This window comes from Silene latifolia, chromosome 2 (assembly GCF_048544455.1).
Source record: "Silene latifolia isolate original U9 population chromosome 2, ASM4854445v1, whole genome shotgun sequence".
Classification (NCBI taxonomy): Eukaryota; Viridiplantae; Streptophyta; class Magnoliopsida; order Caryophyllales; family Caryophyllaceae; genus Silene; species Silene latifolia.
Window position 1 is genome coordinate 173,970,547 of NC_133527.1, and position 12,249 is coordinate 173,982,795.

Genomic DNA, 12,249 nt, shown 5'->3' on the forward strand with positions numbered 1-12,249 from the left:
ATAAAAAAAATACGGAGAAAATATGAAAATTATGATTCAAACTTTACAAATTTGACATCGTACAAAGCTTAGGCTTTCAATCCATCTTGACAAATTACAGATTTCCTGGTTAAAGACTCAAGCTTAGGCAGTAGTAAATTAGTAATGTAATGGAGACGTGCCTTTGTGTTTATCTAACACAAAGAGACTATTTTTAAATGACCTCTTACGGGTTACTTTGCCCTACTACATCACACATTCACACCCAGACAAATAAAAGTGAGATTGAAGGTCGATGGGAAATAAAGCTGAAGTCCATCCCACAAACAGGGACAAAAAAAATCTCCAACTCCTTTCTCTAATATCCTTTATATTACCATTTTTTCTGATTGTTTACAGGTTCTTGCTCAAGTCATGAAGTTTTCCCAACTCAAACATTGGATTAGGAATACTGTTGAAGATATCACTGAAGTAGCGGCAAACTTTCACTGCGTTTCTTTTACTTATGTTCCTAGAATTTGTAATAAAACCGTTCATAGGCTAGCTAAGCATGCTATTAAATTGTAGAACTCGTTAACCCGATTGTCAAAAAAAAAAAAAAAAAATCTAAGGACTAAACACATCATGGAACATCAGTTAACAAGTTAATTGTACAACACACGACAGAAGCATTTTGTGCCAACTGTTCGATCATACAACTGAAGCTCAACTGCTCAAGTCCTAACATTTTAGCTTTCCCCAACACAACAAAAACCAAACAAATTTCAACCGAAAACAGTACACCAAGGCCATCTTCTTTTGAGCTGAAATTTGCGGAGGTAAACTCAATTAAGTTGAACCGAACTGAAATGAGTTGAAATGCCATATACCAAAAGTGTTGGGTAACGGAACAAAATAGAAACACCGCCGATGATGCAACCTGCAAATTTAATAAAAAAAAAACAATCAATGGAAAGGAAAAAGAACATAAATTCAGCGTAGTTTATAAAATTCACATGTAAATAAAAGAAAAGGAAAAATACTGCAGAAGTAACTACATTGAAGACGGTGAAGTGACGCTGATAGAATGGGAGTTGAAGCAAAGGGGATCCGACGGAAGAGGTGAAGTGTGAAGAAATCGACGGTTCAGATGAAGTGGACGCTTCATTTTCTGACGCTTGAAATGAAATGACAGTGAGGCGTCGCGGTGGAAGACAGAGACTTTTGGTCAGGGTAGAAGTTAGGGTTAGATTTCCGGCGACATTTGACATTGGTTTGTTGGTGAACTGCAGTGGTTGAAGCTTGAATGGTTATTGCTGATGTCATTGGGGTTTGTATTTGGGTGACTCAGTCGGGTGTTTGATGCAAAAGGCTATTGCTGACCTATTGTATTGATTAATTACAAGTCTACAGACTACAATTACTTGGTTAAACACTTGGATGCTCCAAATATAACTGCAAGCCAAAAGGCTCAGAATTCATAGACTTCAGGGGAGTTATTAGAGGAGGTTGCTGCCACTGCTTTGTGTCGGTTGGGATCCATAACTCTGCAGCTTTGACTCCACTTGCCTGAGCATCCGATCTAAAGAATGCAATTACTTCCCACCTGCAATCTGCACGAGAAAATAAAATTACTACCTCCATCCAAAATTTATTGTCACAAGTTGAATTGGGGATCAACCATTGTCAACTTCCACTTAAGTCCCCATATATGTATAATAATACATGTTGACTTTTGTCATGTCAGATTTACCAAAACAACTATTCGCATCAATCATTTTAGAGAGTTATATAGATAGTATATTATGAGAAAATATCAATAAAAATCAACAAGAAAATATCAGTCAAAGTCAACATCATATGACCATCAAAGACTCAAAGTCGCATCAAAGAGATGCTTGGATAAATACTTGAAAACCAATCTCCTTGTGATAAATGAAACAAAATCATCAAATTGTCGACATACCCTGAGGTAGACTCTTCGTAAGACCCTTAGATAACGAGAGCTTGAGAATAAATGATCTAAGAGCAAATCCAATGTCGGTTTCTACCACATTTGATCCGTAAGACTGGTTCACTTGAAGCTTGAAAATGAATTGTTCCAAGGGGGTGTTGTCACCATTAAAGAATACAACAGCTATTCTATCAACTACTCCCTGAATTGCCATGCAAAATGAGAATCAGTCGAACCTTAATAGACTTATTACTTGTGTATCAATGTATCCGCCACAGTTAAGTTTTGCACATTGTTGTCGCTTATGCAGTATGCGTGAAGTAAACAAAGAAAAATATTTTACAGTTTCAATATGTCCACTTTTGGAAGTCATACATCAAATTTTGGAAGCTAAACTTTGCAGTAATTCAGAAAGAGTATTAAGAACATAGTTGTTAAAGATAATAATCAGAGAGAATAATTGAGAATTCAGAAAGAGTATTAAGAACTTCGTTGTTAAAGATAATAATCAGAGAGGATAATTGAGATTCTTTAACGAACCATTCGGGTGTACTTATATTGTCAGCATTTTCAGTCTCAAAATGCACTATAGTCAGAAATCAACCTTTTTTATAAAGGGAAAGAGTCCGTTGACAGAAGAATGGATATAGTCTTGAAGTTCAGGATGAATTGCCTTGTGAACCACCAGGTTCATGTACTTCCGCCTTTCAAATGCACCTTCAAGTACCAGATCAACCAATGAAAAGTTAAGGAGAGGCCGTCCAATCCTGGATTCAAAACTTATAGCAGAAATGCAGATGATTTTTTATATCACACAAAAATAAGTACTTCTCAAAATTAAATTTACTAAGTGGGTGAATTTGCAAATGGCAGTTGTATCTATGAAAAAAGATCATAAGCGAAATAACTGAACTACCAACAAGAAATGTAAACTCAGGAATCAGATCTTGATAAGAATAGAATAAATAACATGCAATAAACCGGCTTTAAAATTAAGGCCACGTCAGTCGTTAATTGTTAACGTTATATCCACGATGTCCCAAAACTGTGACATTACCATACCGTGATTTCGTGACTGGTACTGCAATCAGTGACTGATATGATGATACCACATTTTGTACCATGTAATATTTTAGTTGGGGATATCAGCGTTCTTAAGATTAATGAAAAAAAAAACTTAACATCTAAATAATCTAGGACGAGTGAAAACATCATATATTAAAGCAATAAAACTACACAATCTCACAAAGATTCCTGTCCAAAATAAACAAAAGACGAAATTATACTCTCCTTTCCAAAAACATCTCATACCAAAGAAAGTTTTTTATTCTTTATGTACCTATATGAAACCCACCGAATGAGCAAGGAGGACGATATTTAAAGAACAACCATTTTCAATGATTCATCCCCGAGCCTCAACATCAATATACACATTCATCAAGATTATTCTTTGGAAACACAAATTGGGCTAAGACGGGTATAGCCTCATAATAATATGAGATCCAACATGACAAGAATATTTCATTTGGTATACTTTGCAAAACAGCGTAATGTTGATAGTTTTATGGCTAGATCAAGACTAGATTGGTAGCTTCATAGGAGAACCTACTAAATTTTACTGGAGCTGACATATGCCCCTGGCTGGGGCATATGTTAGCTATAAGAAGCTGTTGAAGTGATCAGACCAATAAAATGCCATTATATATATAGCCCATAAAGGTCTGCTAAAAACTAGTCACTAGCAATGCTAATAAGCAAACTTGTATCACAACTTCTGCTTACAGGTTGTTACTGAAATTTATCTATCTATCTGAGTGTATCCGAATACAGAGCATAATGAGATATATAAGAATATGAAACAAAGAGTTGATAACAGAGGTACATGTAATGGATTGAAAATAGATACACATTCATCGAGAGTCACTGGGATTTGAGGGAACCAGGTAAGCTAATTTCAAGTACTTTCTCAATCCAGAAACTAAAATAGATACACATAGAAAGGTGGACATACCGGGTGGGTAAAGACCTTTGTGAAAAATGACAGAAGTGATGGCTACTTCCAAGAAATCAACCAAAATTTGGGCTGCTTGGCCTGTCATTGAAGGCAATTGGGAAATCAAGTTTGGAGATTTTCATAACTTTGACAAAATAAAATTAACATTCAGCCCACAGGGGTTGGCTCCGTTAGTTAAAAACCGACATAACTCGTGGGTCTCAGTTTGAACCCAATGCACCCCGAAGGTAGCGGTTGTGGGTTCCCGCCATTATAGCCATTATAAACCGTATAGTGACATTTTTTACTATAATAATATGGATCATGAAAGAACCTTGCGGAGATAGGTTATCTTTGCAATCCATTATTTATCATTTTCTTTGCTCCACGATCCCCATCAATGGCACTCTGATAATTATAGATAATCCGAAACAAACAAGTCCTTCGCGAGATAGCCACCTACAATAGCAATGATAAAGGATGGCTTCTGGCACAAAATCCTGATGAATTCAAAGAAGTGGGAACTGCAAATGCCAGAGAATGTACAAATTCAACAATCAACTCACCAAAACTACATTTTCTTTTATTCAAAAATGGGGACGGGTGGACCCTAATAAGATACAAAAACCATATATCAGAGTTAATGTCAACTCTAATCAACATCAATAAAGTCCGACACTCATACAAACATACTCCTAGTAAATAACAGACTATGGATGGTAACAAGTTTCATCAGCCCATGGGTAGGGTCGAAAATAGTCATTAGGCAATTCAGCACGTGACAGTTCTAGACTTCAGTTTTTCATGAAATAAGCTCATCTAAAAGTTAAAGTACAAGCTAAGCAAGCTGGAGTCCGCATTAATCCTAACACTCTTGAAAGCAAACAAATCATCTGAGATAACCAACATTTCATATTTGGTTGATATTTAAATGAACTAAATAAAAGGGTTATCATCTATCAACTTGTGAATTATTGAAGTAAATGATCAGAAGTAACTTCAAGTAAAGCTTGCACTTAAACAAAGCTAAATGCATTAGTCAGACTACACTAAATTAGCATCATCTTAAAATCCAAACAACATAAAGTAACCAAGTAGCATTAATTTAATCCTGATGCACAAGATGCCCATTCTCATTCACAATAGTTAGTTAAGTCTTTCGTATGCGCTTTAAAGTTTCAAAGAAAACCAGCTCAAAAAAATCGCTGGACCCAATACAAAAGAGCAATAAAGTATTTAGTAGTGGCAATTCATCAAACAGTTGGTGAACGAACATAAAAGAAATCGTGTTCAGGAAAGTCCGTAACCAGAATTTCAACTATTTAAGGCGTAAATGAAATTGCCCCATCAAATATCGGTACCAAAGTTTCGGAACTCGTCAATATGCGGATTATATATGTTCCGAAACAATAATTTATATGTTCCCAGTACGCAAGCAGTATCGGGAATTGAAACGCTATAATATGGAGCTTGATTTGGGGAATCACTGAAGTGTGGATGTAAATGAATCAAATACCGGATTCATTGTGTTAATATGTGACTGATTTTGAGTAAAATAAAGTAAATTGAATTCGAAGGAGAGAGTAACTAACCACAATTTCCGCAACTAAGAGGTTGAGGTTTATAAGATGGTAGCAATGGTGATTTCCGTAGGCGAAAGGTAGATGCTGGTGAAGAAATCTCAAAATGAAGACCCGCCTGATCTTTATTCTTTAAAGAGGGGAAAGTTTGAAATAAGTAAAAGACGAAGCGGATCATTTTATAATCTATACTAGTTTAACACAAATTCTCACATGACATATCCGTCACAAGCTTGTGACGGATACCATTTTACCTCATAATGTACCCACTTTTTCTCTCTCTGCAACACTATTCATGTGGTTCTCTTTCTCCACTAACCCATTTTGTTACCATTTTATCTCACAAAATATCCGCCACAAATGATAACCCGTCACAAGGGAGACCAATTGCTAGTTTAAAACCCGTGAATTTCACGGGTTATTTTTATAATTATAAACCTGATGAATTTCGAGAGGTTACTGTGTACATTTCTCATGCCAATATTATTTCAATAAATGATAAATTATGAGTTTAAAACATGATCGACGGAGATATAAATCTGACGAATTTCGACTCTGACCTCGCCCGTTTTTTCATGGTAAAGATCAGGGAATCTCAACTGGTAACCTGTTCGACCCGAACCCGGAATGACCCATTAATTTAGGGTCGACCTGAACAGGTCAACCCGTTGGCTCAAAGATAAATCGAGATATCTATTAAAATATTAATATTTATATATTATGTTTAAGAAAATAATTTAAAAAATATTCTTTTTAGTACATTAAATTTAAAACACGGTTAAAAAGTCAATTTTATATGACTTTATTTTATGTAACCTTTAATAATAAAATAATTCTGAAAATAACATAATTTTTATAAATATTTAAATATAATTAATGTACACATTGGATATTATTAAAATTGTTCCGGGTGTAATTCCGGAGCAGGATTTGTGACCACGTGAGCTTGTAGAATGACGTCTTTTCGCTTGTCTCTTCCTTTCGCTCTCTCCTGCAACAATGAACAAACTGAGGGCTCGGCTTGGTACCGAGCGAACTCACTCCGACGCTCAAGTCAGTAAACTTAAAGAGATAAGTTGTGTGTTACTTGGCAAAGTATATTGTAGAGAGATAAGGGAGTTTATACCAGATTAATAGGTGTTTTTCAGATAGTTTTGGGATCCTTTTCTCAATGAGAGAAGTGGAGTATTTATAGACTTTCACCTTTTGTCACGTAGTGGCCAAGTGGCCAAGTGGCTAGCAGGTGGAAAGACTATCTTACCCTCGGCCGATGGACCCATGGCAGGCCGGCGGGCCTGGTTGACTCCATGCCGAGGGGACTTGGATGTGAGTACGCGGATATGCCTCTCGGCCGGCTAGTTGCCGAGCCGAGACCCAAGTGACAGGCCGACAGGCTTGGTCGGTTAGGCTGTTAATACGTTGACTTGCTGTCTTTTGGCTTTGACCTTGCTCAATATGTTGACTCGGTCAGCGGGTGCAGAATATGCCCCATCAATTTGCCCCCAGCGTAGTCTATGCCGTGGTATGGACCTTCGATGAGTGTTGAGCGTATTCTGCGCATGTTGAACTTCTGCCTCGGCTTGGTTCTGTTCAGGCCGTACAATATCCCCCCTCCACATGGTTGTGTAATGGACATCCGATGTGGAAAAGAAAAATGGCGCTGGCCGAGACCAAGGTTGAGGATGCCGTGTGCTTTTGATTGCCCCCGGTCGGTGTTGCCAAACTTGGTTGATCAGCTGGCCGTTAGCAAGTAGATACCAAGGAGCGTGTCGAAGAAGATTTGTTACTGTATGTCGATTGACATTTCGTGGCTGCATGCTTGACACGTGGCTTGGTGCTGATTGGTGGACGCTTCATGAGCTTTGCTCTTGATTGGTCCACTGAATGGGTTTTGCTCTATAAATAGAGCAGTTATCCCCTCATTTTGGCCATCAAACTTCGTTTTCTCAAAAAATTTCCTCTCTCTTAGCTTTTTCGAAGAAATTTCTCTCTAGTCTTCAAAGCGTTACTCGGCGTAACACTTTATTCCAAGGTAAACAAACAAATTTTTTCCAACTTTTTACTTGTTTAAATAATTGTTGCCACTATGTCTTCTGCTGATGCTATGCCTAGTACCTCTGCGCCGGGGGGCGAACCGTCGCATCCTGATGAGCAAGAGCCACTGGTCGTCACCCCGATAGGGTTCGGGGGCCCCAAGTCTCCTTCTCCTGAAATTGATGAGAGATTTTTGGAGGGTATTGATGATGATGATGATGATGATGATGATGATGAGAGGCCGCGTTATTCGTGGCACGGCGATGCCTGCTCGATCAATCCTGATCGTGTTTGGACGAATAAGTTCGCTAGTTGTTCCGGTCCTGATCTTTTTGAAGACCATTATTCCTTCGGCGAGGGGTATAGAATTGTTGTCCCTGAGGGCGATCAGGCGGTCTGTTGCCCTCCCGAAGGCTGTATCGGCGTGTACATCAGACATCTGGAGTATGGGCTCCGATTTCCTCTTAATGAACACGTCGCCGCCATAATCAAAGCTATGAACGTCGCTGTGGCACAACTGCATCCGTTGGCCATTAGGACTATTATTGACTTTGTATGGTTATGTCTTTTTAAAGGGGAGGCCCCAACGGTGAACCTCTTCCGCCGGCTTCACCATCTTCGGCAGACTACCCTAGGCGGCTGCAAGGACTGGAAGGGGCGGTGGGTATATGTTGAGGTGCCGGAGGACTATCCACTGCCCCGGTCCTTTCAGAGCCGCGTCAACTTGCGGTGTGAGAATCAGGGGGAGCATGATAGATATGTCTCCCGGAATAAGCTTAAGATGGACGCCAAGAAGGTCTATCTTAAGGAGGACGAAGAGCGGGCAAAGAGGCTATTTGAGGCTGAGAAGGATGGCACGCCGAAGGGATGGATGCCCCCGACGCAGATCGTTCTTCAGGACGAGCTGTTTTGCCACGTCGGCTTCATACCGGCCTTCGACCAGGGTGAGTGGGGTCGGTGTGAGGCCCACCCTTGCTTTTTATGCTTCCGTATTTGCCCCGGTTTAATTCTTTTACTTAACTCTTGCTTTGTTTCTTGCTGATCGATTCGGCCAGGTTCTCCCCGTCTCTATTCTAAACAGGTTGGGACTCGACCAGGACGGGAAAGTTTTTGAGCTGCATCCTAAGGCCGCGCCACGTGATCACAGACCGGCCCCGCACGAGCTTATAGAGCAGGCGATAAAGGCAATGGATGTGGCGGCGGCTAAAGCTGAGATTGGCGGTAACGTGCCGCACCGGAGACCAAAAACAACGTCTACGGCGGCAACGGCGTCAACTCCAGCTCAATCTTCAATCCCCGTAGTCCAAAAGGAGCAGGTGGTCGTCGATGTCGAAGAGGAGGTCCCGTTGTGGAGGGTCCTCCTCCTTCAAATAAGAGGAAGGAAAAGACGCGCTTTCTTTCTTTCCGAGGGGGGAAAGAGAAGGGGTCGGCGGCTAGGCTCGCCCAAGAAGGCTAGGACCGTACGGATCTAACCCATGGCTCGGATTTAGCGCAGGTTCCCTAGGCGTCCCGATGACAGCTTTCGATATGTCGATGAATGTTGACATGGATGCTTTGTCGGATTTTTTGTAGATCGGCCGCCGTCACCGTCGTTCTCACCGAACGGCAATTGGAGAAGCGACTTTGTGCAGACGGGCGATAGAAATGTCACCGTCGACTCCTCATCCGGAAGGTTTCCCCCGCTCAGCTTACGGCGGAAGGCATAAGGTTGTCCAAGAGGCTGGTGAAGTGGGCTGAACTAGCCGACGCTCATATTATGGAGCAAGAAAAGGTCATGGCTCGAGCTTCCCCTGCGCTTGAACGGCTTAGGCTCGAGCTTGCCGCTGCTAAGAAGGAGGCCGAGAGGTCGAAAGAAGACTTCCAGGCCGCCACGAAGGACTTCCTCGCTGAGCGAAAGCTTAGGGAGGACGCTGAGAAGGCGGTCCTAGCCGAGAGAGCCAAGGTTGAGGCTGCATTGGCTGATGCCGCTAAGTTGCAGGAGGAGCGGGACAAATTTGAGGGCGGCTATAAGGCCGTGGTTGAGCAGAAGGAGAGATGGAAGACCTTGCATTCGGCTGAGGCGAAGGAGCATATGAGCACAAAGGCTATCCTTGCTCTGAGGGAGAAGGACATTGAGACGCTTAAAACCGTTATCATCCCTGAGATGTGTGCCCAGTACCGGGACCAAGCTGAAGATGCTACCAGGGATGCAATTAAAGAGCTCGTTCCTGAAGGCTCCTTCCCTTGGCAAGAATTTGACCGGCTTCTGGATGAGAAGGCCGCTGTTGTGGAGGCCAAGGCTGCGGATGAGGCGAAGGCGACGAAGGCTGCTCAGGAAGCTGAGGAGAAGTCGGCCCGGGATGCTAAGGTGAAGGAGGCCAGAGAGGAGGCTGAGAGGGCAAAGGCAAGTGAAGCTGCCAAGCTTTCCTCTGGGCCGCCCACCGTTGGTGATGCTGCTACTGCTGCCGGTGGCGAGCAGCAACAAGCATAGGGAGACGGGCGGTCGTCACCAAATTCACCCGGCCCTTCTGACAGCTTCAGCTGTTCGGGAGCCAACTATTGAGCCTTTCCTCTCTGCCATCCTTTTGGCGCTTCAAGTCTTATGTTTGTAAGCTTTTGTTGTACCTTCTTTTTTTTTTGATAAACTTTGGTAGGTTGTGTTTAGGCTATCCCTATGGGGACGGCCGTCGGCTTTGTTTTGCCTTGTAAACATTTTTCAATAAAGTTTGTTTATTGGCCTCCGGCTTGGCTGAGGCTTTGATCTCATTCTCCATTGAGTTGTCTTCTTACGTTTTTAACATATTGAGCGCTTTTTCGTTTTTACCTTCGGCCTGGCCGAGACAGTTAGATTGCGTATCTCAACTGTACTTAAACGTTTTTAAACATGTTGGCATGTCGGTCGCTTCCTCCTCCACTCCCGGTCTTAGCCGAGGCGGTCAGATTTGCGCTTCCCAACTGCCGTTGTGAACATGTTAGCATATCGGTCGTTGTTCCCCGTCACTCCCGGCTTTGGCCGAGGCAATCGAGGTTACGGCTCGACAGCGTTCGTATCTATAGACTATATTGATCGCTTCCTCTGCCACTGCCGGATTGGCCGAGGCAGTGAGATTTGCGTTTCAACTGTACTTATACGTTCTTAAGCATGTTGGTCAATTTCGCGAGTATCAACTGCTGTTGGCAGATCGGTCGTTTCCCTCGTCACTCCCGGCTTTGGCCGAGGCAATCGAGTTTATGTTTCGACTGCGTTCCGTATCTATGGACATATTGATCGCTTCCTCCGCCGCTCCCGGATTGGCCGGGGCAGTCGAATTTGCGTTCTCAACTGTACTTATACGCTTTTAAGCATGTTGGCCGCTTTAGCGAGTATCAACTGCCATTGCGGTGACTGCCCGGCTTTGGCCGTGGCGTCTACCTTGGTACTACTATGGAGGGGATTCTTCATTTTGATGGAAAACTTGGATCACTCTTCATTAGATATAATCATGCGTTGGGGTGCCCACAACGGTTTCGGACACCTCCGCCGCTATATGAAGTATTTTCTAAGGTTGTCTGTGTTCCAGTGGCTCATTAGAGGCACTCCCTCCATGTCTGTCAGCCGGTATGTCCCCGGCCTCATTTGTTCAACCACCTTGTAGGGTCCTTCCCAGTTGGCCGTCATTTTACCATGGATGTTTCCTTTGTTTGTTGCGGCCGACTTTCTTAGGACTAGATCTCCTACTCTTAAGTCTCTTTTGTGGACCCTTCGGTTGTATGCTCTTCTCATTCGGTTTTGATATACTGCCAAGTTGAGCCGTGCCGTATCTCGACTTTCTTCGACCAGGTCTAGGGAGGCTCTCAGGCCTTCCTCATTTTCGACTGGGTCAAAGGTTTGCGTTCGAATGTCGGCACGGCACCGCCGCTTCAATTGGCAGGACGGCCTCAGACCCATAGACAAGGTGGAATGGACTGTACCCCGTTGCTTCTTTTTCCGTGGTTCGAAGTGACCACAGGACGCCGGGTAGTTCATCAGCCCATCTTCCCTTTAGATCTTCAACCTTCTTTTTCAACCCGTTCAATATTTTTTTATTAGCTGCCTCCGCCTGCCCGTTGCTCTGAGGGTGGCATACGGAGGAGTATGCGAATTTGATACCGAGCTCTTCCAGCTAGTTCATCACCATGTCACTCCAAAACTCTCGGCCGTGGTCAAATACCATGACTTGGGGTAACCCAAAACGAGTTATGATGTTCTCCCAAATCACCTTTCTTACGGCCGCCGTGGTCTTGGCAGGTACCGCGACAGCCTCGACCCATTTGGTGAAGTAGTCAACGGCGACGATCAGGTACTTCCTTCCTCCGAAGGCCGTCGGAAAGGGTCCTAGTAAATCCATCCCCCATTGCGCAAATGGCAGGGGACTAAGTACCGGTTGTAGGTCTCGGGAAGGTGCATGTATTACCGGAGCATGCATCTGACAATTCTTGCACTTCTTGGTCTTTGCTCTGGAATCTTTCAACATGGTAGGCCAGAAGTAGCCGGCTCGGAGAGCTTTGTGGGCTAGCGTTCTCGCCCTCATATGATGTCCACAGATGCCTTCGTGAATCTCTGTCAGTATGAGCTCCGCGTCGGCTGGGCCGACACATTTCAAGAGTGGTCTTATTACGGACCTTCTGTACAATTCTCCTTCAAATACCAAGTACCTTGCGGCGATCCTTCTAATCTTCTGAGAGAGACTGCGGTCCTCCGGTAACTCTTTTGTTAGTTTGTATTTCATTAT

The 12,249-nt window shown here is 42.9% G+C and overlaps 1 protein-coding gene across 3 annotated transcripts; it reads right to left on the reverse strand.

Moving 5' to 3' along the window:
* Nucleotides 1-606: 606 nt before the first annotated feature.
* Nucleotides 607-5,646, reverse strand: LOC141643405 (DNA polymerase zeta processivity subunit). Of its 3 annotated transcripts, none has more exons than XR_012543691.1 (7): nucleotides 5,498-5,646; nucleotides 4,240-4,429; nucleotides 3,924-4,004; nucleotides 2,517-2,629; nucleotides 1,925-2,114; nucleotides 1,017-1,571; nucleotides 607-898 (listed from the first exon to the last, which is right to left on the reverse strand). XR_012543691.1 is itself a non-coding variant. In XM_074452558.1 (7 exons), exons 2-6 carry the CDS (start codon nucleotides 4,268-4,270, stop codon nucleotides 1,387-1,389), a joined length of 600 nt encoding a protein of 199 aa, XP_074308659.1. In that variant the 5' UTR covers nucleotides 4,271-4,429; nucleotides 5,498-5,646; the 3' UTR covers nucleotides 607-898; nucleotides 1,383-1,386. The 3 variants fall into 3 exon arrangements, 1 of the variants encoding a protein (XP_074308659.1); XR_012543692.1 differs by having other exon boundaries at nucleotides 4,240-4,364; nucleotides 5,498-5,645; XM_074452558.1 differs by having other exon boundaries at nucleotides 1,383-1,571.
* Nucleotides 5,647-12,249: the final 6,603 nt, after the last annotated feature.